Genomic DNA, 27593 nt, shown 5'->3' with positions numbered 1-27593 from the left:
GCATCCTTCAAGGGGTGGTGACAGAGCCACAGAGAGGAGTGAGCAGGGCCAGGAGCATTGGTCGTGGGGTCCCTGAAAGCGTCTGGAGGCAGAACTGGCCAGACCCATGAATGGGGATTTAGCAGCTGGAAAGGTGAGCACTGCCAGGTCCGGGGGGCAGAGGAGTCTAGGTCAGGAAACCCTCCCCACGCTGTCAGAACTGCAAGGCACCTCCCCTGCACCCCAAGAACAAACTGTACAGATGGGGAGACTGAAGCTCAGAGAGAGAGAGAGAGCACAACCAATACAATCTCGCCTCCATTCTGGGGACTGCTGCTCTTGTTCATTTTTTTTTTTCTCTTCTATGTCCCCCTGCCTCCCAAAAGGGGGCACTCAGGTGGGCTAGGCACTCATTAGAGGCTGGCTTCATCTCTAGCTCAGGCCTTTCTGCAGTACTTTCTTTTTTTTTTTGAGATAGAGTCTCACTTTTGTCACCCCCCGTAGAGTGCTGTAGCATCACCGCCCACAGCAACCTCAAACTCTTGAGCTTAACGATTCTCTTATTTCAGCCTCCTGCGTAGCTGAGAGTACATGCCCACCACAACGCCTGGCTATATTTTTTTGGAGACGAGGTCTTGCTCTGGCTCAGGCTCATCTCAAACTCGTGAGCTCAGGCATCCACATGCCTTGGCCTCCCAGAGTGCTATTATTACAGCCATCAGCCTCCACGCCTGGCCCTCTGCAGCACTTTTTTTTTTTGCAGTTTTTGGCTGGGGCTGGGTTTGAACCCACCACCTCCGGTATATGGGGCCGGCGCCCTACTCCTTTGAGCCACAGGTGCCTCCCCACTCTGCAGCACTTTTTAAAGAAACTGGCTCTCATGCCACGGGATCCTCTGTATTCGCCCGCAGTGTGGATTTGGAAACGGAGGTTCAGAGAGGAGCAGTAGCTGTCCTGACCTGGCAGCTGAGTGGTGACTGAACTTGAGTTAGAAGGAGCTAGCGGGTGGGGAGGAGTGAGAGGGCCCTGTGATCCTTACACATGTCTCTCATGCCCCAGATGACGTCTTCCACCTGTCCCGTGGGACCCATCGATAGCTTTGAGCTTCTAGATCTCCTGTTTGACCGGCAGGACGGCATCCTGAGACACATTGAGCTGGGTGAGGACTGGAGCCGTGTTGAGGACCAGGTGAGGAGCCCACTGCAGATGCCCAGAGCCACAGAGCTCTGGGTGGGTGGATCAAAGGCTATCCAAGGCCCTTGACTTGCCAGAGCCCAGCCAGCTCAGTTCCAGGAAGCATGGTGCTTGATTTTAGCTGGGCAAGTTATGTCTGAGGTAGCATTTGGTCCTTCATACGAGTGGGACAATGAAGGCCTAGACAGACGTGGTAATTTGTGCAAGGTCACACAGCAATGTGGCATTGGGTTCAAACTTAAACTCAAGGCTCATGTTACATAATTGCATTCAAGCCCTAACAACCCTGGTTAGAAAAAAAAAATTAGCTCTATCTTGAAGAAAGGACATTGGAGGCCCAGAGAGGGTCAGTGGTTTGCCCAGTGTCACAGAGCAACCTAAGGCACAAAATAGAGCTCTTAATTCCTAGCCCTCCCTGTCCATCCCAGCAGATGCTTCCAGGCCCTGACTCTGATGACTTCCTCAGCTCCATCTTGGGCTCTGGAGATTCGATGCCCAGCTCCCCACTCTGGTCTCCAGCAGCCAGTGACAGTGGTATCTCTGAAGATCTGTCCTCTGACCCTCAGGACACCCCTCCACGCTGCGGACCAACCACCACCCCAGCTGGCTGTCATCCCACAGAGCCTGGCAAGGGGCCCTGCTCCAACTTTTGTCCTGGCCCTTTTTGCCCCACCAGGCCCCCAGAGCCTGTTGTCCCAGTGCTTGAGGCCTCTGTGGCCATAGACTTGGGTAAGTTTTGCTATGTCTGCTCACCATCCTCTCCTTGTTCCAGGTGCTTAAACATATAACTGCCCTTGGAGGTGGATGCTACTGTGACTCCATGCTTCTTTTTTTTGAGACAGAGTCTCACTTTGTTGCCCTGGTAGAGTGCCGTGGTGTCATAACTCACAGTAACTTCAAACTCTTGGGTTTAAACAACCCTCTTGACTCAGCCTCCCGGGTAGCTGGGATTACACACACCTGCCACATGCCTGGCTAGTTTTTAGAGACGAGGGTTTCGCTCTTTTTTTTCTTTGTGGGTTTTGGCTGGGGCTGGGTTTGAACCTGCCACCTCCGGCATATGGGACCAGTGCCCTACCACTTTGAGCCACAGGTGTCGCCCGAGGATTTCGCTCTTGCGAAGGCTGGTCTTGAACTCCTGAGCTCAAGTAATCCACCCTCCTGGGCCTCCCAGAGCTGCTAGGATTACAGGTGTGAGCCATCGCTCCTGGCTGCATTTTCCAGACAGTGTGACCAAGTCCCCATGATCTTAAGCAACAAGCCAATGCTACCTATCTGGATGCAACCCCTACAGGCAGGCTCAGGCACCAGACATTGTGGTGACAACCACAGTGCAAAGGATGTTACGCGTGCTTGTCTCCTGCATCTTTGTATGATACCTCTGTGTCTGATAAAAGTGCATCAAGTTACAGGATCTTAGGTCTCAAGGTGACCCACCTAGAGCAGGTTATTGGAAGCACAGATTCAGCACCTCTAGTGGGCCATGAAGAACACTAGCTAGAGATTCATGGCTGCACAGGCATACTTTGTCCCTGCTTTGCAAGGAGCTCTTATTGGTCTCATTGCGCAGTTAATAAAACCTATGCTCATAGCCGGGAGTTGTGGCGGGCGCCTGTAGTCCCAGCTACTCGGGAGGCTGAGGCAAGAGAATCACTTAAGCCCGGGAGTTGGAGGTTGCTGTGAGCTGTGTGATGCCACGGCACTCTACCGAGGGCCATAAAGTGAGACTCTGTCTCTACAAAAAAAAAAAAAAAAAAAAACCTATGCTCAGAGAGGTGAAGTCATACAAGTCACACAGCTCCCAAGGATCAGAGCCAAGAGCTATCTGACCTGAAGTTCCTGAGCTGAATAGCTAGTGTGTGCCAGCCACCAAGATGGGGTGGGGGACCCGAAGTGAATCAGACCTTATCCCTACCTCTTGGGGGAGATAAGGCCTGGCTGGCTGCAACTCTAGCCTATAATCTTGGATGATAACAGCCACTCCCTCCAGGCTTATCAGTCCCTGGACAATGTCCAGTGCCTTCTTTATCCTTGTGGGGCAGATGGAGGTGTTACAGTAGAGGAGAGAGGGAAGATCTGGTGAGGGCTGTCCCCTACAACCCAGGCTTTGGGGAGACCAAGCTCTACCAAAAGTTCTAAACACTTTGGGTTCAATCAGGGCAGACTTTCTGGAGGAGGCAAATAGAGGTAGGGAGCTCAGGGCACCTCCACCCACCACCTGACACCCTCTCTATCTCTCTCTGCCTGCCCTGATCAGGAACGTGGAGCCCAGGGGGAAACCAGTATGCAGAGGAGCCGGCAGAGAGAGCAGACTCGCCTCCATGCTACAATCTTACGGTGAAAGATCTTCTTCTTTCCAGCAGCAGCAGCGTGGACCTAGTGAGTGCCCTGTCGCCTGCCCTGGAGGCATGAGAGCTGCCACTGCTGGTCATAGATCCCCAATATCCTCATTTAAAGGACTAGAAAACTGGGCGGCGCCTGTGGCTCAGTCGCTAAGGCGCCAGCCCCATATACCGAGGGTGGCGGGTTCAAGCCCTGCCCCTGCCGAACTGCAACCAAAAAATAGCCGGGCGTTGTGGCGGGCGCCTGTAGTCCCAGCTACTCGGGAGGCTGAGGCAGGAGAATCGCTTAAGCCCAGGAGTTGGAGGTTGCTGTGAGCTGTGTGAGGCCACGGCACTCTACCGAGGGCCATAAAGTGAGACTCTGTCTCTGCAAAAAAAAAAAAAATAAATAAAGGACTAGAAAACTGACTCACAAAAAGGAGCTGCAATTTCCCCAAGGTTACAGAATATTCAGAATATGCCAGTCCTGAGTTTACTATTAATATTTCCTGGGCTAGGACATTTTCCACTATAGTATTAGTAGTTAAAAAAGAAAAAAAAATTAAAAGCTAAAACTTACTATGCACCTTCTTTTTTTAATTTTTTTTTTTTTTTTGAGACAGAGTCTCACTCTGTCACCCTGGATAGAGTGTTGTGGTGTCACAGCTCACAGCAACCTCAAACTCTTGGCCTTGAGCAATCCTCTTGCCTCAGCCTTCCAAGTAGCTGGGACTACAGGCATATGTCACAATGCCTAGATAGTTTTTTTTTATTTTTGGTAAAGATAGTGAACTTGCTCTTGCTCAGGCTGGTCTTGAACTTTGACCTCGAGCAATCCACTTGCCTCAGCCTCCCAGAGTACTAGGATTACAGGGGTGAGCCACTGTTCCCGGTCACTATGCACCTTCTATATGCCAGGCACTGTTCTAAATACTTCAAATTTATCATCTATAAATTTATAACAACCATGAAGATTGGGGCTTTTACTATCTTAAATTTACATGTGAGGAAATGGGCACAGAGAGTTTCAGTTTGCCATTAGCTGAAGTCACTGTGTGCTTGAACCATGGGCTGGCCTATCTGGCTCGTTGTGCCTATTGTGCACGGACTTCAAGCACTTATAAGCCAGATCTGACAACCCAGGTGGTGCCCCCATTTTGGAGATGAGAAAGAGCCCAGAGAAGTTAAGCCACTAACCCAAAGTCAGACAGTATGTAAGTGGAAGAGTCAGAGTTTGAGCTCTTATTTCTCTGATGCCAAACCCCAACCATCTCTAGGGAAGGCAGGAGTGCCTCTGGTGACTTAAGAGTCATGAAGGGAGCACCAGTTCTGTGCTCAGTCTCTATGATCTAAGGATCAAGATGGGGGGATGTACTGCTCATGGAACTGTACAGAGGAAGGAGACAGGCTGCAGGTCACTGTGGGTTCAGAAAGGCTTCCTGGAGGAGGTGGCACTCCAGCAAGCCTTGAAGAATGGGTAAGCAGAATGACTGCCTTAATAATAACTGATTTTATAAACGCATCTTCCTTCCTTCCTTCCTTCTTTCTTTCTTTTGAGACAAAGTCTCACTTTTTTGCCCTCAGTAGAGTGCCATGGAGTCACAATTCACAGCAACCTCAAACTCTTGGGCTGAAGCGATTCTCTTGCCTCAGCCTCTCGAGTAGCTGGGACTATAGGTGCCTGCAACAATGCCTGGCTATTTTTAGAGACAAGGTCTCCCTCTTGCTTAGGCTGGTCTTGAACCTGTGAGCTCAGGCAATCCACCCACCTTGGCCTCCCAGAGTGCTAGGATTACAGGTGTGAGCTACTGTGCCTGGCCCTAAACTCATCATTTTTCATATCATTTTTGTGCAAGTCAAGAACCTTGGGATGGTGGGGCAGGGTGGCCCATGCTTGTAATCCTAGCATTCTGGGAGGCTGAGGTGGGAGGATTGCTTACGTTCAGGAGTTCAAGACCACCCTGAGCAAGAGAAAGACCCTGTCTCTACTAAAAATAGAAAAACTGGGGCCTGTGGCTCAAAGGAGTAGGGCACTGGCACCATATGCAGGAGGTGACAGGTTCAAACCCAGCCCCCGCCAAAAAAAAACAAAAAAACAACAACTCATTTTTGGCTCGGCGCCTATGGCTCAAGCGGCTAAGGCTCTAGTCACATACACCTGAGCTGGTGGGTTCGAATCCAGCCTGGGCCTGCCAAAACAACAATGCAACCAAAAAATAGCCAGGCGTTGTGGTGGGCACCTGTAGTCCCAGCTGCTTGGGAGGCGGAGGCAGGAGAATCGCTTGAGCCCAGGAGTTGGAGGTTGCTGTGAGCTGTGAGTCCTGGGTGACAGCTTGAGGCTCTGTCTCAAAAAAAAAAAGAAAAGAGGGCGGCGCCTGTGGCTCAGTCAGTAAGGCACCGGCCCCATATACCGAGGGTGGCGGGTTCAAACCTGGCCCCGGCCAAACTACAACCAAAAATAGCCAGGCATTGTGGCGGGCGCCTGTAGTCTCAGCTGCTTAGGAGGCTGAGGCAAGAGAATTGCTTAAGCCCAGGAGTTGGAGGTTGCTGTGAGCTGTGTGAGGCCATGGCACTCTACTGAGGGCCATAAAGTGAGACTCTGTCTCTACAAAAAAAAAAAAAGAAAAGAAAAGAAAAGAAAAACTACCTGGGCGTAGTGGCATGTGCCTGTTATCCCAGAGACTTGGGAGGCTTAGGCAAGAGGATCATTTAAGCCCGAGGTTGCTGTGAGCTGTGATGCCACAGCATGCTATCCTGGGCAACAGAGTGAGACTCTGTCTTAAAAAAAAAAAGTACCTTGAGATGTGGAACGTGCACAACCTTGGGACTGCACTGGAGCAGGAATTCATCTCACTGTCCTCACGCATAGCAAATGATTGGCACTAATGGGTAAGGAGTCAGGTCACTACAAGGGACAGTTCATTCTAGCACTTGTTCCATATCATCATACGGAGGGCCCCATCCTTTTTCACAGCTGAGTATTCCATTGTATGCATGGGCCAGGCCTTTCTTAACTTGTCCCCTATATGGACCTGGATATTTCTATTGTTCACAATCATTTTCTGTTCACAATCAATGTTCAGAGTCTAGGACAGTACATGGCATGCTCAAGAAATAGTTAATGAGTGACTGTTGAAGAAATGACAAACCTTGGCTGGGCATGGTGGCTCATGCTGTAATCCTAGATTTCTGGGAGGTCAAGGCAGGAGGATCACCTGAGCTGAGGGGTTCGAAACCAGCCTGAGAAAGAGCAAGACCCTGTCTCTACTAAAAATAGAAAAAACTAGCTGAGTGTTTTGGTGGGTGCCTGTAGTCCTGTCCCAGCTATTTGGAAGGCTAAGGCAAGAGGATCTCTTGAGCCCAGGAATTGGAGGTTGCTGTGAGCTATGGATGCCATGGCACTCCAGCCAGGGTTTCAGAGTGAGACCCTATCTCAAAAAAAAAAAAAAAAAAGAGAGATCTTGTACATATATATATATTTTGTACAGACTGAGTCTCACTTTATTGCCCTTGGTAGAGTGCCATGGCATCACACAGCTCACAGCAACCTCCAACTCCTGGGCTTAGGTGATTCTCTCGCCTCAGCCTCCTGAGTAGCTGGGACCACAGGTGCCTGCCACAATGCCCAGCTATTTTTTGTTGCAGTTTGGCCAGGGCCGGGTTTGAACCCGTCACCCTTGGGATATGGGGCCGCTGTCCCACCCACTGAGCCACAGGCGCTGCCCTATACATATTTCATTTTGCGCATGTGTGAGGATAACTGTAGGATGAATTCTTGGAAGTAGAACATCCAAGTCAAAAGTCTGTGTGTTGGTTATTTTGAGTCTTGTTGCCAATGGAGATTTTGCAGTAAAAGGATTGATAGTTTCTCAGATCTAACACCTTTTTATTTCCTGGAGGGCGTTGGCGTCCCTGGACCCAGTGTAATTCCCCTGGTTTTTCCATAGCAACAGCATCACCTGACAGCCCCCCACCTGCTGCGACCTGGGACTGGGCACTGTCAGGAGCTGGTGTTGACAGAGGATGAAAAGAAGCTTCTGGCCAAAGAAGGCATCACCCTGCCCACTCAACTGCCCCTCACCAAGGTGGGTTGGGGGGACTCCTGGCCCCAGGTCACTCCCCATTTGTTGCAGCTGCCTGCCCCTGAGTTTCACCTTTAGACACCCTCCCACTAGAATGCCAGGATGCATCTGTCATCAGAGCCAGAGAAACCAGCTAGATGTCCCATTCTATTTTTTTTTCTTTTTTTTTTTTTTTTTTTTGGCCGGGGCTGGGTTTGAACCCGCCACCTCCGGCATATGGGACCGGCACCCTACTCACTGAGCCATAGGCGCCACCCTAGATGTCCCATTCTAAATTCAATTCAGAGAGAGGGTAATTCTCAACACCCAGGAATAACAACACACAGCAGCAATTTGGGGACAGAGAACAATCTTTTGTACATGTCATGCTTTTTCATTGCCTCTCTTAGACCAGAGTTTAGAAAATGGGTGACCTGAAGCCCAAGAATATTCTGTAGACATGTTTTCATGGGCCTATGCTGCATTTTATAAATGTTTAGATTGGTTGCTAACATTTTTCTGACCAGGAGAATTCACTAACTTGAACTTTCCCATATTCCCACACCTCCACCTGCAACGATCCATGGCCAAGTAGCTTCTTGGGCTCTCTGGCTTGCCATAATCCCTAGCCTATTTCACTCAGTATCAATGCCTGAGTTTGCCATTCCCACTGGAGGATATTAATTAATCTCAACTCTGTCTGGCTCCAGGGAGAAGGATGTTCCCAGACAAGGCCACAAGGTGGCATAGTGAAACCAATGCTTGAAGTTTCCCTTTTTACAGGGAAGAATTGTTAGAATTCAAGAGCCTCCTTGACACTCTTCAGGAGTTTGGGGAGAGGATGATTCAAAAGAAGCAATCTAAAAAAAAAAAAAAAAAAAAAACTTACCTAGGGTGGTGCCTGTGGCTCAAGGAGTAGGGCGCCGTTACCATATGCCGGAGGTGGCGGGTTCAAACCTAGCCCTGGCCAAAAACCAAAAAAAAAGAAGCAATCTACTTTTTATTTTATATATACATATTTTTTTGGTAGAGGCATTGTCCCACTTTATCGCCCTCGATAAAGTGTCGTGGCGTCACACAGCTCACAGCAACCTCCAACTCCTGGGCTCAGGCAGTTCTCTTGCCTCAGCCTCCAGAGTAGCTGGGACTACAGGCGCCTGCCACAACACCCGGCTATTTTTGTTGTTGTTGTTGTTGCAGTTTGGCCGGGGTCAGGTTTGAACCCGCCACCCTCAGTATATGGGGCCAGTACCCTACCCTGGGAGGGAGCCACAGGCACTGCCCAGAAGCAATCTTTTTTTTTTTTTTTTAGAGACAGTCTCACTTTGTCGCCCTCAGTAGAGTACTGTGGCGTCACAGCTCACAGCAACCTCCAACTCTTGGGCTTAAGCAATTCTCTTGCCTCAGCCTCCCAAGTAGCTGGGACCACAGGTTGCCGCCGCAACACCCGCCCAGCTATTTTTTTGTTGCAGTTTGGCCAGGGTGGGGTGTGAACCCGCCACCCTCGGTATATGGGGCCGGCACCCTACTCACTGAGCCAGAGGCGCCGCCCGCAATCTATTTTTTTTTTTCTTTTTTAAGAGTTTAGGGAGAGGAAATCTGGTCTTCAACTCATCAGGAGTCTGCCCCCAGATCCTGGGTGCCTCACATGGGAAACGAATGGGGTAAATTTATGGGGATAGGACAACAGTAAGGGACTGCCTGGACTGACTTATCCCACTCCCCCTTTTACTTGGTAGTATGAGGAGCGAATGCTGAAAAAAATCCGCCGGAAAATCCGGAATAAACAGTCAGCTCAAGAAAGCCGAAAAAAGAAGAAAGAATATATTGATGGTCTGGAAACTCGGTAATGCTGGGGTCTGGACTTTACACTCAGAGGATAAGCTGAGGTCCACAGAGAGAGCAATGTGGCCAAAAAGTTACACTTTTTAGGGTTGGAAAGATTAGAGTTGATTTCTCTTTGGGGGAGAAACTATTTTTCTTTTTCTTTTCTTTCTTTCTTTCTTTTTTTTTTGAGACAGAGCCTCAAGCTGTCGCCCTGGGTAGAATGCCATGGCACCACAGCTCACAGCAACCTCCAACTCCTGGGTTCAAGTGATTCTCCTGTCTCTGCCTCCCAAGTAGCTGGGACTATTTTTCATACTAAATGCAGGGATGGAAATATGACTAGAGAAGGCACAAAACAAGAGGTTGGTGGTCCCTTTATGCTCTGGAAGATGTGGTGCCAAGAAAGGACAAAGTGTGACCCATCCTATTCTGGCTCTCTGACTGAAGATAGACATTTCCTTGTCTGAGCAATGCTGGTTCTCAGAGCTGCTATGTCTTCCTTGGGTGCATTTTTTTTTTTTTTTGGAGGCAGAGTCTCGTTTTGTCACCCTTGATAGAGTGCTGTAACATCACAGCTCACAGCAACCTCAAACTCTTGGGCTCAAGGGATTATCTTGCCTCAGGCTCCCAAGTAACTGGGACTACAGGCACCTGTCAAACCCTCCACTATTTTTAGAGATGAGGTCTAGCTCTTGCTCAGGCTGGTCTCCACAACCTGTGAGCTCAGGCAATCCACCCACCTTGGCCTCCCAGAGTGCTAGAATTACAGGTGTAAGCCATCTCTCCCAGCAGTATCTCATTTTTGGCAGAAGTTTTTCAACTTAAACCCAATCTTACCCAATTACTTCTCTCTTAATTTTTAATATTTAAGATACTGAAAAGACACAGGCTGTCTATTCATTAATAGAAGCATGAAAAGCAAACCAACACTTTTGAAACCCAGAATAATTTTACAGAATGTTACAGGTCTACTTGGGTTTTCTATGTCTTCTTAAGTCAGTTTGGAGTATCATATTTCTTCTGGGAAGTTGTCCATTTCAAATTTATTGACATAAAATTATTCATAATGCTGTCCTATTATCTTTTATCTCCGTAATATCTGTAGTTATGCTCTTTGTTGTTTCTTTTAAACATGGGTTAAGGGCGGTGCCTGTGGCTCAAGGAGTACGGCGCTGGTCCCATATGCCAGAGGTGGTGGGTTCAAACCTAGCCCCAGACAAAAACCAAAAAAAAAAAAAAAAAAAAAAAATGGGTTAAATAAACCCATGTTGTTTATTTTCTCTTTTATTTTCTTGATCAGTTTTACCAGGGACTTGCCTATTATTCTCTGAGTTTCTCTCTTTCCCCCACTGTTTTGTTTTCTAGTTCATTTCGTTTCTACTGATTTTATTTTTTATTTTATTTTTATATTCTATTCTATTCTATTTTTGGACACAGTCTCACTTGATGTCCAGGTCAGTGTTGCAGGGTCTCAGCTTAGCTCATAGCAACCTCAAACTTCTGGGCTTAAGCAATTCTGCCTCAGGCTTGTACCACCATGCCCACCTAATTTTTTTCTATTTTTAGTAGAGATGGGGGTCTCATTCTTGTTCAGGCTGGTCTTGAACTCCTGACCTTAGGGATCCTCCTGTGTTGGCCTCCCAGAGTGCCAGGATTACAGGTGTGAGTGAACCACCATACCTGGCCTCTACTATTATATTTATTATATCCTTCCCTTTTTTTTTTTTTTTTGAGAGGGGCTTTATTCTGTTGTTATTTTGCTAATCTTTAAATGTGTGTACTCAGTTCATAGAATGGCATTAAGGCTATGCATTTTCCTCTTAGCACTACTTTAACTGCATCCCATACATTTTGATGTGTATTATCATCATTATCATTTGGTCCTTAGGTCTTCCCTAATTTATATTCAAAATATTATGAATTATTACCCCATAAATTATTGAGAAGAGGGCTTTTCAGTGAGGGGAATTTATTCTTTCTCCTGGTTGCTACATGTCTGGCCTATCTTCTGGAAAGGGACCCTAGATTCTTATGGAGATCAAAGCACATAATCCCACGTGCTTCCTAAGAGAAAAAAAAATCTATAGTAAATCTATGAGATCAGGCCTCAAGATGAGGACTGGTCCAAAGGTTTCCCATAAAATCCTCTGGTCTCTCTTCCACACTCCCTGTGTTCCATGTACCTCAGCCTTGGGAGTGGAGACAAGGCCTAACACCCACCTCATGTTTATCCTCATTCCCTGATTTAAGCATTTCAAGTTTATATCTCAGTGGCCTAAATCAAAGCCACATTTATAGATGAATGCAGATGGAAAAGGTACCCAGAACCCTAAATGAAATGATCACTATTGTCCTGTTTCTTAAGTGCAAGCTGCTAAGATGCTAATTATTTGTATCTCATGTTATTCTCCCAACCATCCTCTAACCTGGGTAACTGTGTCCATTTCACAGATAAGGGGATTGAGATCAGGGAGTAAAGTGGCTCAAGGTCATAGGGAGGGTGACTGCTATGACCCAGGCCTCCTTAGATTCCCAATTGCCCTCATCTTTTGCCCTCCAGAAACATCATTGCCTGAATTTGGCATTCCACTCCCAATTCTGGGGACTCTGCTTTGAATGAAGCCCCCTATGCTAACACAAAGATGGGACAAAGGAGCCAGACTGATGTGGCTGCAAATCCCAGCCCTGCTATAGACTTGCCAAGTGACCTTGGATGAATGACTTCCTTTCTCTGGCCCTGGGGTCCCCACCTATAAAGTGGGGCCTCCCAGGGAGGTATCAGTTGGGCCAGATTGTGACAGGCATATTCTGAATATCACTGTATTGTCATCTCCACAGGATGTCAGCCTGCACTGCCCAGAATCAAGAGTTGCAGAGGAAAGTCTTGCACCTTGAGAAGCAAAATCTGTGAGTGTGGGTCTAGCCAGGGCAAAGGATAGGGGAAACAGGCCCAGAGTATCTTGTAGGAGAGTGGGGATAAAGGGCAGAGAGTCCATGTGGTGCAGGAAGGAGCAGGGAATAAGGGCTCTGCCTACAAAGGAGGCAGGCTGCACTGAGGAGGGGATTTAGACTTGGGGCCTTGAGGATGTGTAAAGAGTTAAGTAGGAAAAAGTGGTTCTGGTACAGGAAATGGCTCAAGCAATGCCCAGAGGCTGGAAGCATGGTGTGCTGGAGAACTGCACTGATCCTAAGGGGCATGTCTATTCAGTAAATGTCTATTGTGCATTTACTGTGTACCAGGACAGAGAGGGGATGGAGCAGGTTATTCAGGGTCTTGTGGGCCCTGGAGAGGACTTGGACTTTTACTTTAATTACAGGGGGAATGTTGAGTGGTTTGGGAAAGGCCGATTCACATTTGAAAAATACCCTCTGGCTGCTGCGTGGAGTATGAACCCACTGGAGGGAGGGGGCAGAAGAGGCTTTGTGGGGACCAGACAGGGGCCTGGGCTGACATCCAGGAGAACAAAGATGAAGGCAGGTGTGGGAAAGGTGGTGGATAAGTGGGTAAAATGTCTGACAGGGATTTGTAGAGGTGAAGAGGTAAGATCTAGGACTTCCAAGAGCAGCAGGGGGCCAGGTGGTGGGTCATGCCTGTAATCCCAGCATTGAGAGAGGCCAAGGTAGGAGGGTTGCTTGAGCTCAGAAATTCAAGACCAGCCTGAGCAACATAGTGAGACCTTGTCTCTGCAAAAAAATTAAAAATTACCTGGGCATGGTAGCTCATGCCTGCAATCCCAGCTACTTGGGAGGATGAGGGAGGATCCCTGAGCCTAGAAGTTTGAGGTTACAGTGAGCTATGAGGATGCCACTGCACTCCAGCCTGGGTGACAGAGCAAGACTCTTGTCTTGAAAAATAAATAAATAAATAAATAAATAAATAAATAAAAATCAGCAAGGTCTAGTTAGTAGGATTGATGGAATTCAGACTTCAGTGGAGTTGGGAGACCCCAGAAATGGGCAGGAAGCAGGACCAGGGAGGGCTATACATGTAGGGCTCACTAGAGGCCTGCTTGTCCCTCGAAGGTCCCTCTTGGAGCAGCTGAAGAAACTCCAGGCCATTGTGGTCCAGTCCACTAGCAAGTCCGCCCAGACAGGCACTTGCATAGCGGTGAGTCCTGGCCCCCAGGGTGGATGGGAGCCCTGGGCCTTGGCAGAGGGGCTCAGGGGGAGGTGGGTTGGGTGAGAGCACAAGCGTGGCCTTGTGTCCATGCATGCACAATTGGCCATTATGGCTCCAGTTTCTCTGCCTGTGAGATGGAAGTGCTCAGGAGGAGGGGGGAGGGATGGGGTGACCCCGCCCCCATCTCTGCCAGGTCCTGCTGCTCTCTTTCGTCCTCATCATCCTCCCCTCCATCAGCCCTTTCACCTCCAACAAAGCCGAGAGCCCTGGGGACTTCGCACCCGTCAGAGGTAGGAGTCCTGCCTTCAAACCCCTGCTGTGGCTGTGCCATGGGCACAAATCCCTTTGGCTCCCCAAGTTCCCCAAGAGTAGGGGGGAGCCCTGTTCCCCTGTTTCCTGAGGCTGAGGGCTAGAGAAAGAAGAGCATGACTCCACTCTCACCCCCTCCCTCATGGTTCCCCTCATGCCCATCAGTCTTCTCCAGAACTTTGCACAACAACGCTGCCTCCCGCGTGGCCCCCGATGTCGTGCCAGGCTCCGAGGCCTCAGGACCCCAGCCCGAGTCGGGCCTGCTCCACAAAGGTTCTCCAGATAGCCCCAGGGTGGATTGGGGCTTCCGGGACACTCTGGTCCTAGGTAATTCGACAGAGGAGCTGGACAATTCAACCTTGGTCTTGGGCAACTCCACGGAGCAGCTAGGCCGGCCCACCCTGCTGGACTGGGTGGCACCTGAGTCAGTGCTGAGCCCGGGACTCACAGGGCTTGAGGCGGTGGGGGATGAGCTTTGAGCCTTGCTGGAACCTTACTCCATGGCCCCCTGCCCAGGGCAGCTTTGGGGGTGCTGTAGTGGACAGTGACAGGCCCAAAGATAAGGAAGCGAGGCAGAGACCCTGGCACAGATGCCAGGATGAGAAGGCACAAACTCACAGCAACACACCCAGGGACTCACAGAGGCCACTGCAGACACAAGGCAAAGGTTGAGCTTTTCACAGAGCAAGTGCACAAGGAAACGGGCATTGTACACAGCCTGAAACAGATCCAGACAGATACAGAGATAGACACGCACAGACACAACAGGTGCCTCAGCGATCCCTTCCCCATGTCTCCTCCCTCCTTCCCTCACACATGGGGAGGAAGAAGCTGCCAAGACTTCAGAGACCCTGGCCCCAGGGTCATGTTGAGGGCCATGGCCAACAACTCTCCCCCTTTTCTAAGACTGCCTGATCCTTAATAAAGTATTTTGACAGAATATTGTTCTGGTGCAGAGGCGGAGATGGTGGGGGTTAGAGTGGAGTCTGCACCCCCCCAACCCCCCTATATTCCAGAAGGCTGGGAGAGTAAGGCATGGGGCAGGATTCTCAGGCTGGAACAGCGGCAGGCGAGGCTCTAGGCACTGCTTCAGCACCTTGGAGAGCGGCAGAGCTCGTGGAGGTGCACGGAGCCCAGGACGAACCCAGGAAGGCTTTTCTAGCGCCTCAGCAGCGGCTCCCTGCCTGAGGCTCGTTTAAAGGGTAGGAAAATGGAGGCTTTGGAAGTGCAGTGACAGCCCAAGGACACAGGCTAGGGAGGGATGAAACCTGGGCTATACCCAGGTGACAGGGCTGCAATCGAACCCAAAACACACGGCCTCTCTAATTAAGGGGCTCACAGCCTAGGGGCAAATGTTAACAACAACAATAACAAAAAAAACACATGCAAGTAAGTATATAACTATTAATTGAGTGCTCAAGAAATGCCAGCTTCTCATGCTGGAATAAGGATTTCTAAAAAAGAATAATTCTGTAGCTCAGCAGCTAGAGTGCTGGCCACAATACACCAGGGCTGGCACTTGTAGTCCTAGCTACTTGGGAGGCTGAGGCAAGAGAATCGCTTAAGCTGAAGAGTTTGATGTTGCTGTGCGGTATGACGCCATGGCACTCTACTGAGGGCAACATAGTGAGACTCTGTCTCAAAAAAAAAAAAAAAAAAAATCAGCTGCTGGTATTGTCATTAATATCAGAAAACTGGCCTGGCCTGACCCCTCTGGACCTTCCTAGGGGGTGAGCCCTCCTTCTTCCATCCCAGGCTCCCCAGGCTGGTGGGTGAGAATTTCAACAGAAGCATAGGCAGGTATCTCCAGGGGTGAGAAGACCAGTCAGTCCTGCCTCCAGGCATAAGGACCTGGCACAAGTCAGGAGTTAAAACACACTCAGATGTGTGGAAGTTATGTTTTTATTGCATTTAAGACTTTTCTGGAAGCCTGGAGGAAGCTGGGTGGACCCACCTCTCCCTCCCTCCATTCTGCAAGGCAGTGCAAACCTCTACTGTGTGTCCCACTTGGAGGTGTGGCTCCCTCCCAGGGGGCCCACAATGTCAGCTCTGGGGAGGCAGCCCAAGAGCCGGGACAGGGTGGGTGGGGTAAGGGGTCCAGACAGGAAGCCCAGGGGACAGAGAAAGCTCCTTCCTGTTTAGGCTGGAAACCAGGAAGGGCGCAGCCATGCCTCCCCAGAACACCCTGAGTCAGGCTGGGTGCTGGGGCAGACAGCATGTGCCTGGGTGACAACTCCAGAGTGTGGAACTTTCCCAGGCCCCTACCAGAGGCCCAGTCCAATACTGGCTGTCAGTGCCCTGAGGTCCCCAGAGGATAGATATGAGTAACAAAGTGAGACCATAAGGAAAAAAGAACCCATGGTTTGTACAAAAAGCCCCTCCCTCCCCAAGCACCCTAGTCAGCTGGGAGCTGCCTCAGCCTTCAGCCTTTTGGGGGGCCTGCAGGGGGCAGGGCTGTCTAGCCGCTCCTGTTTGGGGGTGGCAGGCTCAGGGCCATTGTCCTGGGTGCAGGGCTCAGTTGTGGGCTCCTGCTTGGGGTCTTCAAGGACTGTGCCGTTGAGCTGGGCAGGGTGCTCCTCCTTGGGTTCAAGTTTGGGGTAGGGTGGGCGGGGTAGGGGCGGCAGGGCCCTCTCTAGCACATGGGGGCCGTCCCAGTTGGGAATTTCCAGCCCCAGGTGCTTCATGAGCTGGGTCATGACCTCGTCAACATAGCCGTGGATGCGCAGGTCGGCCTGGCGGTCCTGTTGGGGAGGGGATGGGTCAGGCAGGGGCAGAGGGTGCATAGAGGGGAAAGCTAGGCAGGGCTGGGTTCAGGCACGCACGTGCTTGGTGGGCTGGAGGTTAACGATGACCAGTCGGCCTCCCCGGCGCTTGGTTGCTAGTGGCAGATTCCCGCTGGGCCGGATCTGCAGCGAGGTGCCCAGGGTGATGGACAGGTCAGCATTCCTGGGGCCGGGAGTGTGGGCTTAGTACAACCACTCCCTAGTCTTGGCCCTGCCAACACTAGAAGCCAGCCCTAGGGCCCAGCTCACATCACCTCTGCTCACCTAGGCAATCAAGCCTGGCCTGCTCCCGACTCAGCCCCCCACTTCTGTTGGCAGAGTCATTGACCTAGGGCCTTATAGCTTGGTAGAGAGCTTGGACCCATAGGTTAGAATCCCAGTTCAGTCACCTCCTGGCTGGGTAGCACAGGACAGAGGAGTCACTTAGATAAAGCCTCAGCTTCCTCACCTATAAAATCAACCTCATGCAGTACCCACCTAGAGTCATGAGGTGAGGATGGTGCATGTGTGCAACACCTGGCTCTGCCACCTCCTCCAGGAAGCCCTCCCTGAACATGTCTGCACCCTGCCCTGTGCCAGAGCTGCCTGTGTTTCTGCCCATTTCCCTGCAGAGGGTCAGACCTGCTGGCCTCATCTGCGAGAGCCAGGTCCCGGTCAGGCAGAGCATCTTCCCAGTCCAGGATGGTGTCTCTCAGCTCCCCCCTGCGAGGAGGAAGGCGAGGGGTGGTATAGCAGCCCCACTGCTATCCCCAGGGTCCAGGGCTGGGGGAGGGATTACTCACCTGCAGGCCCGCAGCCCTCTTGCCTTGGCCACCGTGCAGAGCCGACCTGTGGCCTTGAGGCCCATGCTGCCTACGACTGTGTCCCGGACGTACTGCCTGTATCGGGATAGGAAATGGGGGACAGGACTGGGTCAGCCTGCCTGGGTGGCTCTTGCATTTTTTTTGGTAAGACATTCTCCCAGGGAAGCAGGGGGTGAGGGCAGATCTAAGCACAACAAACCCAGAACAAGGAGCCCTCAGTGAAACCAGTGGCCTGCTGGCTGCAAAGGATTGATAGCACAGAACAGGCAGGAAATTGTCCCCTACAAAGGTGCTCAAGAGATTGGACCCCATAGGTGTGGTGGCTCATGCCTGTAATCTCAGCACTTTGGGAGGCTGAGGCAGGAGGATCACTTGAGCCCAGGAGTTGGAGACCAGCCTGAGCAAGAAATAGACCCTGTCTCTACAAAAAATAGAAAAATAAGGCAGGTGTGGTGGTGGCAGCAGTCCCAGCTACTCAAGAGGCTAAGGTAGGAGGATTACCTGAACTCAGGAGTTGAAAGCTACAGTGAGCTATGATCATCCCACTACACTCAACCCTGGGTAACATAGTAACACCCTGTCCCTATTAAAAAAAATAATAATTTTGACACAATTCAACCCACAACAAGGTGTGATTCCCAACTCTGAGAAAAATAAACCCTCCCCAGGGCAGGTGGCCTCTGGGTGCGTCTCCTTGTTTCTGTTAGAGCCTGCAGGTATGAGCATCTGCCTCTCCCCTGCAGGAGGTATCTCTGAGGCCAGAGTATAGGTGGGATCCTCTCTTTTAAAAATTTTTCTCCAAATTGATTTTGAAAAATTTCAAACCCATAGAAAACTTATAAGAATGGTAGGAAAGGGCTGAAGTTGTAACCCCAGGGATTCAGAATGTGACCCTAACTGGAAATAGGGTTGTTGCAGATGTGGTTAGCTCAGGTAAGGTCCACTGGAGCTGGCAGACCCTTATCCAGTGCCTGATGTTTTTATGAGAAGAGGAGAGACACAGGCACACAGAGAAGTTGTCTCCACGTGAGAATGGAGACAAAGCTGAAGCCACCACCAGAAACTAGAAAGAGGCAGGAAAAATCTTTCCCTATGGTCCTGTAGACACCTGGATTTTGGATTTTTGGCCTCCAGAACTGTGAGATAATTTCTATTGTTTTAAGTTAGTCGTTTGTAGTATTTATAATGGCAGCCCTAACATCTCCCTGGGAGGCCACACCCATCTTTCCCCATATGCTCTGGGTCTTTGCGTCATCAGATTTGAGTCTCAAGGCCCTTTTGCAGAGACCACCCTGGCCACACAGTGCATCAGCCTGGGGGTGGTGTGGCCAAGCCCTCACCCCCACCCAGGTGATACTCACGTCTTACACTTGATACATTCTTCTACAAACATGTTCCCGTGGAGCTCGGCCAGCTTATCCCTGTGGGAGGACAAGGAAGAGGGTTAGTGATGGGGAGGGTTCCCCAAATCCCCAGGCTTCAGGCCTTGGTAAGCTGCCTCTTCCTCCAAGAAGCCTTCCCTGATCTCTCATCCACAAGACCCACCAAATTCCTCTTCCGGCTCTTCCAGATCCTGTGCACATGCTGTGCACCTCTGGGTAGGTGGCCCAACCTGAGACTGAGGAATCATGAACCCTTGAGGCCGACCCCACCTTTGCAAATGGGCAGCCCATTTCTCTCACAAAATGCTTGCCCTACTCCTCCACAGTTGTGGAATTCTAATTCCCAGTTTGCAATGGAAGAAATTGAGGTCCCAAGTGACCCCAGAGCATGGGCTTTGGAGGCAGAGGAACATGATATCATGCTCCAGCTTTGTTGCCTCCCAGCTGTGTGGCCTCAGGCAGGTTACCTAACCTCTCTATGCTTCGGTCCTCATCTGTGAAATGGGAAAACAATGTCCCCACCTCTTGAGATGTTTTAAGGAATCAAATTATCAGGCCTGGCAGGCTCTTCCCCAGGACTGCCTGGTCATCTTCTCTGCGCTTGAATGTCACCTCCATAGACAAGCCTTCTCTGATCTCCCTGTCAAAAGCTGCAACTCCCTTGCCACCCCACCCCACCCCCTGCTGTTTTTTTTTTTTTTACCACAGAGTTGAATTTGCTTATTAATTTTGTTTTCTGCCTGTTTCCCCTCAACTACAGTGTAAACCCCAGGAGGGCAGGGATTCTTATCTCTCTGCTTCACTCTGTAACCCTCCTCCAGAATGGTCTGAGGCATGCAGTAGGTGCTCAATATATAAAGAAATAACTGTGGCCCATTTTGTTCTTGTCTGTACATAGGTGGGGCTGAGTGTGGAACCCCTTCTTTCTCTCTCTCTCACACACACACACACGTGACCCCAAGACAACTCTGTGGGCAAACAAAACCAGCCTGGTGTCTCCAAGTTCCAGACAAAAGCCCTAATCTCATGTGCCAAGGAAATGTATTTGCTGCAAAGTAGAATGTTTGTTTTCACTTCTAGAAATGTCCATTCAGGTCATAAAAATTAGTTAGATCTGTAACCATTGGTCTAGCTAATTACTCTGATCTTTCTAAGATCTCAGAGACAGAGAGAAGTGTTGCCATGCTGAAATGGAAGATATCCCAGAATTTTACTAAAGCAGCAGGTAGCACAAACTACCTGGCCCCTGGAGAAATGTATTTCTTTTTTTTTTTTTTTTGTGGTTTTTGGCCGGGGCTGGGTTTGAACCCGCCACCTCCGGCATATGGGACTGGCACCCTACTCCTTGAGCCACAGGCGCCGTCCGAGAAATGTATTTCTTATGCCAAAGGATTTTTGAGGAAGAAATCCTCAGGATCCTAACAAAAGTACAGCTATTTGGGAGACAGGTAGAGGAAAAAAAACAGTCCAGAAACCAAATTGCATGGTTACAGCAACCCCTTTACCATACTCCCATAAATCCTCAGGACCCTGACAAGAGTATAGCCATCCTGAGAGGACAGCTAGTGATAGAAAGCAGGTCAGAGACCAAATGACATGGTCACAGCAACCCCTTCCCCACCCTCCTGAAATGCTTTAAGGCCAGTGTTCCTGGGAAGCATCAGAATCTCCTACCCTGGTCCTGGCTGGCAGTAGAGATAAGGTCTTCGTGCCAAGATTAACACCTTTTGTGGAGGGCAGTAATTCTAAAATCAATCTTGGACACAGCATCATGCACTCTGCAGAAAAGATGACTTCCCTTCCCTTTCATCACCCCCTCCCATATTCCAACTACACTAATATAAGTCTCTTGAAACTGTGTAAGCTGAGCTAGCTTCTGATCAGACTCCATTCCATTACTTTAAAATAAAGCCTATCCTTGGGCGGCACCTGTGGCTCAGTGACCAGAGCGCCAGCCCCTCACTCAGGTGGTGGGTTCAAACCTGGCCCTGGCCAAACTGCAACAAAAAAATAGCTGGGCATCATGGCAGGCGCCTATAGTCCCAGCTGCTCGGGAGGCTGAAACAAGAGAATCGCCCAAGCCCAAGACCTGGAGGTTGCTGTGAGCTGTGACGCCACGGCACTCTACTGAGGGTGACAAAGTGAGACTGTCTCTAAAAAAATAAATAAATAAAGCTTATCATCAATCCCTGAACTGGCCTCTTCTCTTGCTTGCAGACCCTGGCCAGACTCTATCCCTAAATCTCTCAGGATTGGCATCAGGACTCAGGCCCATTTCAAGAGAAGGGAACAGCAGTTTCCTTCCCCTTTATAAGCAGGAAAAAAAAAAAAACCTTCTTCCTTGTCCCTCACCAATGGAGTGTCCAGCTACTCATATAAACAACTGACCTGGCTCTCTTTGGTTATCCCAGGGGTGAGACCTGGCAAAAGTGGGGCAGTAGAGGGTCACACTTAATATTATTAAATCATTCTGCCCCAGGACAGTGTTCATATTCGGTATAAAGTGAAGAATACTAGAAATCTAATAAACTACACATTCAAGACCCTGACACTATTCTTCCTGCCGCCCTTGAAGTTTTTTGTTTTTTTTTGTAGAGACAGAGTCTCACCTTGTTGCCCTTGGTAGAGTGCTGTGGCATCACAGCTCACAGCAACCTCCAGCTCTTGGGCTTAAGTGATTCTCTTGCCTCAGCCTCCCGAGTCACCCTTGATGTTCTTTTAGCCTCACCGGGAGGAAGATTCTGCTTCTGGTCCTGGCAGGGACAGCTCTGGGCCATAGGGCTCAGGAATCCCCACCAACTGGTCAAGAAAGATCCAGAAAGCTCAGGGCTGGAATCTCCCAGAAGCAGGAAAAGAGGACCCCAAAGCTCAAGATATGTTTACGAGGTGGGAATATGGGACAAAGATAGCTCTGGCTTGTGGAGCCCCACTGAGCCATAAGTGCTTTCCAGGGCTGCTCAAGGTACCGCTAGGCTGGAGCCTAGGTCTCAGTGGGGACAGGACAGGGTGTGGGTGTTACCTGGGGAAGCCAGAGCGCACGTGCAGCCCATCCACGTTCTGGCTGATCAGGAAGCGGAGAAGGCCCACGCGCTCTAGCTGTACCAGAGCCATGTGGGTCAGCGTGGGCCGTGCACTCTCAAAGGTGGTATCAAACTTGGGGGCCAGGCCCCGTTCCTCCATTGTCCAGACTCCATGGGGACCCCTGAAGGCAGCAGATGGGGGAGCAACAAGGGATGAGGGAGAGTTTGGGGGAACAAGGAAAGAGGAACAGAAAAAAAGAGTCAGGGATAAGAGACAGAGAGAGATGGGGGCAGAGAGATCAGAGACAGAGAAAGAGAGAAAGAGAACAATAGAGAATATGGTAACTGAACCCCAGTGAAAAGATTACATTTTCCAGCATCCCTGACAAGTAGGTCTGATCAAGTGACTAAGCTTTGGCCAATGGGGTAGTGGAATGGTAGATGTAGCTTCCAGGAACTTATCTGAAAGGAAAGGGTGTTGCCCCTCCCCAATACCCAGGACACCACCAGGAGGAAGGCAGCAGAATGGGTTCCAGTGTTCAGGTGTTTGTTGCTTGCAGGGAAGCCCCTGGCAGCATGGTGGGCCCTGTCTGGATATCTCCTCCATGCCCACAGACCTGAAGTCGGGGATGCCCGAGGCGGTGCTGATGCCGGCGCCCGTGTGGAACACCACATTGGAGGACTGCCAGACCAACTTTGCCAGCTCCCGCACCTTCCGCTCCAACTCTTCTGGGGGGTCAAAGATCTGTGGGATGAGAGTGCACAAAAGAAGCGTCAAAACATGTCCCCAAGAGGCAAGGCCATGTACAAGCCACAGACTGAGCTATCTTTGCCTTGCTGCGGTTGAGAATGGATTGGAAAAAGAGCTTGTCCTCATGTCCCTCCTTTGCCCATAGCCCTCCATAGTTCCTATCTTCCTCTTGGTCAAAGCCCATGTCCTCCCTGCAGCACACCAGGCCCTGCATGACCTACTCTGTCTCCTCTTGCCCTTGCCTTCCCCTCTCCCTTTACCCTCCGTTCATTCTCCTCCAGCCACATGGGCCTCCTCACTGTGCCTCCAACATGCCAGGTGTGGTCCTGCCCCAGGGCCTTTGCACAGGCTGTTTCCTCTACCTGGCACACTCTTCCCACATGACTCCCTCCTTCATCTCCTTTAGGGTTTGGCTCAAATGTTACCTTAGTGATGCCAACTCTCCATCGCTGCCACCTGGTTTCTTTCTTTCTTTTTTTGAGACAGCCTCAAGCTGTCATCCTGGGTAGATTGCCATGGCATCACAGCTCATAGCTTGGTGGGCCCGGGCTGGATTCAAACCCACCAGCTCAGGTGTACGTGACTGGCACCTTAGCCACTTGAGCCACAGGCGCCGAGCCTGCCACCTGGTTTCAATGCAGGCCCTGGTCTGTCTCCTCACTAGAATGAGTGGCTTTTGTCTGTCTTACTTCCTGTTGTGATCCTAGTGCCTAGAAAGTGCCCAGCCCACAGTAGGTGCTCAATAAATGTGAAGTAAAGTGACCAAAAGCCACAGTGGAGAGCAGGGCTTCTGGAAGGATGCACACCACCAGACCTTTTTTGTTTGTTTGTTTTTCTTTCCAGACACAGAGTCTTGCTCTGCCACCCAGGCTGGAGTGCAGTGGCTTTATCATAGCTCACTGTGGCCTCCAAATCCTGGCTTCCAGCAATCCTCCTACCTAGGCCTCCCATACCTGCTGGGATTACAGGTATGAACTACCATACAAGCCATCAGAGGTGATACAATGCATGACTCAGAATGCATGATGGACTAGCCTTTATGGGACTGGGGCAATCTTTTTTATTTTTTTTGTAGAGACAGAGTCTCACTTTATTACCCTTGGTAGAGTGCCATGATGTCACAGGACTCACAGCAACCTCCAGCTCTTGGGCTTTTGCCATTCTCCTGCCTCAGCCTCCCGAGCAGCTGGGACTACAGGAGCCCGCCACAACGCCCGGCTATTTTTTGGTTGCAGTTCAGCCGGGGCTGGGTTTGAACCCACCACCCTCGGTATATGGGGCCGGTGCCCTATTCACTGAGCCACAGGCGCCACCCAGGACTGGGGCAATCTTTGCCTCCAGTTTGCAAAGAAATGGAGACCTAGAAGGGAAGTGACACCCCTAAGTCCCACAGGACATGGAGGGGACGATCTGTCTCTCCACTCCCCTGTGAGTAGTTGGAGGGATCTTTCTGGCAACATGACAAGGCCCATCCTCAGGTCACAGGAGAAAGTGCCAACTCCTCAGCCTGGCATTTGAATCCCATCCTGGCCCAGCTCTGGAAACCTCCCTGGCCTAATTTCTCTCCAAGTGTGTTTATCCCAGCCTTGGCTCCTGCCGCTTCTTTCTCCTTGAACTACATCTCTCTCCTCACTCCTCAGCCCTTCAGGCTTCCCCTGATTTAGGCTCTTCCCTCTGTACCAGCCTCATAGCCCCAAAGCTGGGCGTGTCCACGTCCCCTGTCGCGCACAGGGGGCGTCACTTCCCGCCCCCTCCTCACTGGGAAGTCCCTCCCATTGTCTAGCTTCAGTGTCTCTTGCTATTCCCACAATGCCCTGCTGCCGTACGGCCTCTCCCAGACCGCCGTCCTGTGGGGTGACCTTCGGGACCCCCGGCCGCGCTCACCTCGGGGAGGCCGCACTTTCCCTTGTCTGCATACGGCGACAGCCCCGCCGCGTAATTCACCGACATCCTCACAGAACCAACTGGAACAATAAAGTTTCCCTTGTTGAGGCCGCTTCCGCCGGAAACGGGGCGGGACGGGGTAAAAGGAGGTGCCTTGGTCCTGATCCACAAGTCCTGCCTCCCGCTCCAAGGCGCACGCGTCCCTTGCTGACGCTACCGGCGCCATATTAACTGCTGGCAGGGAGCCGTCCGCTCGCTTTGGTATATTGGCTGGCCTGGGAAGTGGCCGCCCCCTGACGCGGGCGGGAAATTGGGGTGGCCGCCCACGTGAGAGGTCTTCAGTCACCTCTGAAATGAAGGACACAGAAAAAAATATATATATAAGAAAATAAAATGAGGGACACACCTGATCAATGTCCCCTAGTCCCTTTTTACAGATTATTAAACTCCATTTGAACAGTGCCAGAGGGCGGGGACCCAAGACTCCAGTCCAAGGAAGGGCCCTGAACGCCGTCCTAAGTCATCTGTACGTTATCCAGGCAGGTGATCTGGATTCAGTATGACAGGTGCTGCTCAAAGTTACTGAGGCTGGTGGCCATGAGGGCTCATGTTGAGCACCTACTGTGTACTGATGTCTCTGGGGAACAAAAACGTTACTATCCCTTCCCTGTGGCTGGTGATGGACACAAACATGTAACCAGGAAATGGTGATAGAGTGCGATTGGAGAGCATTTGGGGATGCAGAGAGCACAGGGTGATGAGAGAGTTCAGAGGAGATACCTGAGCCAGGCTGGGACATCTGGGAAGGTTTCCTGGAGGAGAGGATATGCAGCAAAGATCTGAAGAATGGGTAGGAATTAGATGAAGAGAATGGGCTGGCTGGGGGTGACATGAATTACAGAAAGAATGTTCCTGTTGAGAGAATAGCAAATGCAAGAGCTGGAAGGAGATGAAGATCATGGCTCCTTCCAGAAGCTGTGATCAGTCCCGAGATGACAGGGAAGAGCGTCAGTGTCTTCCCGCCAGAGCCCAGCTGCCAGCCAGTCTCCTCCCTTGGCTCATCCCTGGCCCCCTGGGGCAGCCGCCCAGCCTGCCTGCTCTGAACTGATCAGGTGTCAGAGCAGAGGAGCCCTGGGAGCTGCTGCTGAGAGCTTGTAGCCCATCTGGGAGAGGGTAACTGGAGTCAGCACTGAGCAAGCTGTCCTGGTGGTTGGGGCACTGGAGCCGCAGGAGGTAGGAGGAAGGAGTTGGGGGAGGCCTGGGATGGAGGCTCCTCTTAGGTCCTCAGGCCCCTGAACCCTATGTGTGGGAGAAAAGAGAGGCTGGTGCTGGATCAGCCACACTGAAGAGCTATCCAGGAACCCCAAAACACACATACATTCATGCACACTCTTTCCACTTGCCAACCTCTGCCATGCCTAGACTACATACCCTCCTTTCCTGCCACTGGGGCTTAACATCCAGCTGGGCTTCAGGCCCTTCTCATTTATCATCATTTCTTCCAGAAAGCAGCTACAAAGCATTTCCCCCTCCCCCAAAGCCCATGGGTTCTCTCCTCCTTATGCAACCTGTGGGCTCTTCTCTTGGCTGTCTTCTTAACGCCCTGCTATGGGTATGATTGAGTCTGTTAGTGAAGGGTAGAAGAAAAAGGGCAGGGTGGGTGGTGAGTGAATGAGTACATTGACCGGTGGAGGAGTGAATGAATGGACGGAAGAGTGGATGGATGGTGAATGACTAGATAGACGGATGGATAGTGAGTGGGGGTGGGGGGATGGGAGGATAGATAGAATGGTAGTTAAATGGATGGGTGAGTGAATGGATAAAGGGATGGATGTGTGGGAGCTTAGATGGATGGATTGGATAGGTGGGTGGTGAGATGGAGCCAAGGGAGGAGACTGGCTGGCAGCTGGACTGCAAGAATAGATATATAAATAAATGGATGGATGGATTATGGACAGATAGGTGGATAGGTGAGTGGGTGGATGGGGTGGCAGATGGATGAATGGATGGATGGATGATGGGTAGATGATGGATGGTTGGGTGGATGGGTGGGTGGATGATGAGTGGATCATGATTGAAGGTTGATGAACCAAGAGAATATGAATTGAGTGAGAGAATTGGTGGGTGGTGGCCAGTGAGTGGGTGTATAGTGCTTGGGTGGGAGGATGGATGTCCTGGTGAGTACTTGGGTGGTAGATGGGTGGAAAGGTAACTTGGAAATTCACAGGTAGGTGAACAGGTGAAAGGCCATCTTACCTCCACTGTGGTAGGAGGCAAAAAAGGGCACTCGATCACACACCTCAAAAAATACCCCTTTTAGGCTCCCGCCTGTACCTCAGTGGCTAGGGCACTAGCCACATACACCAGTGCTGGCGGGTTTGAACCTGGCTGGGCCTGCCAAACAACAGTGACAATTACAACAAAAAAATAGCCGGGTGTTGTGGTGGGTGCCTGAAGTCCCAGCTACTTGGGAGGTTGAGGCAAGAGAATTGCTTAAGCCCAAGAGTTTGAGGTTGCTGTGAGCTGCGACACCCCAGCACTCTAACCAGGATGACATAGTGAGACTCTGTCTCAAAAAAAAAAAAAAATTAATAATACTCCCTTTGGATATTCCTACCTTCCAGATCCACACATGCAGAACACAGAACATGCCCAGGTGGGCAGATGCACATGTATGCATATGCCTCATGCTTGCATGTGCACACACATACGCACAGTCATCACCCCAGATCTCTGCCTATGTTGGGTGAATTGCTCTCATTCACACACAGGACAGACTGTGTGAGGGCGCTTAGCTCCAAGAACGTCCCCCTCTGACTATCCTACAAATACACCTCTGTGCAGAGAGGCCTCAGCCCTGTATTCAATTTCCAAAGAACCCCTGACTGTTGAGAAAGACAGAATCAGCCCAGACCCTTTCGGCCTGCCCAGCTAGGGCTCAGGTGGAGGAAGAGACTGAGCCACAGGAACCAATATGGGGAGCAACTCTGCTTGGGAGTGAGAGGCAAAGCTGATCAGAGCAAGGGATTTTAGAACTGGGCTATGAAAGATGAAAAGGAGTTCAGCAGAGATGGGCAAAAAGACATTCATAGGCAGAAATAACTACAAAGAGATAAAAGGTTGGAGACCAGAAAAAGCTTGATCTCTTTGGGTAACAGG

General features: G+C 50.6%; 2 protein-coding genes across 5 annotated transcripts; one reads left to right on the top strand and one right to left on the bottom strand.

Moving 5' to 3' along the window:
* CREB3L3 (cAMP responsive element binding protein 3 like 3) lies at window positions 1-14749 on the top strand. Of its 4 annotated transcripts, none has more exons than XM_053579872.1 (10): window positions 1-133; window positions 1039-1167; window positions 1602-1902; window positions 3431-3552; window positions 7442-7579; window positions 9295-9401; window positions 12221-12289; window positions 13406-13490; window positions 13696-13792; window positions 13977-14747. In XM_053579872.1, the coding sequence occupies exons 1-10, from the start codon at window positions 107-109 to the stop codon at window positions 14288-14290; spliced, it is 1389 nt and encodes a 462-aa protein (XP_053435847.1). In that variant the 5' UTR covers window positions 1-106; the 3' UTR covers window positions 14291-14747. The 4 variants fall into 4 exon arrangements, with proteins under 4 accessions (XP_053435847.1, XP_053435860.1, XP_053435854.1 ...); XM_053579885.1 differs by having other exon boundaries at window positions 29-133; window positions 1740-1902; window positions 13977-14749; XM_053579879.1 differs by having other exon boundaries at window positions 29-133; window positions 1605-1902; window positions 13977-14748.
* Window positions 14353-24708, bottom strand: SIRT6 (sirtuin 6). The gene is made up of 8 exons (XM_053579953.1): window positions 24435-24708; window positions 22417-22544; window positions 21799-21981; window positions 18759-18818; window positions 17377-17472; window positions 17216-17296; window positions 16634-16757; window positions 14353-16552 (listed from the first exon to the last, which is right to left on the bottom strand). The coding sequence occupies exons 1-8, from the start codon at window positions 24498-24500 to the stop codon at window positions 16211-16213; spliced, it is 1080 nt and encodes a 359-aa protein (XP_053435928.1). The 5' UTR covers window positions 24501-24708; the 3' UTR covers window positions 14353-16210.
* Window positions 24709-27593: the final 2885 nt, after the last annotated feature.

This window comes from Nycticebus coucang, chromosome 2 (assembly GCF_027406575.1).
Source record: "Nycticebus coucang isolate mNycCou1 chromosome 2, mNycCou1.pri, whole genome shotgun sequence".
Taxonomy (NCBI): domain Eukaryota; kingdom Metazoa; phylum Chordata; class Mammalia; order Primates; family Lorisidae; genus Nycticebus; species Nycticebus coucang.
This window is presented reverse-complemented; position numbering and strand designations above follow the sequence as displayed.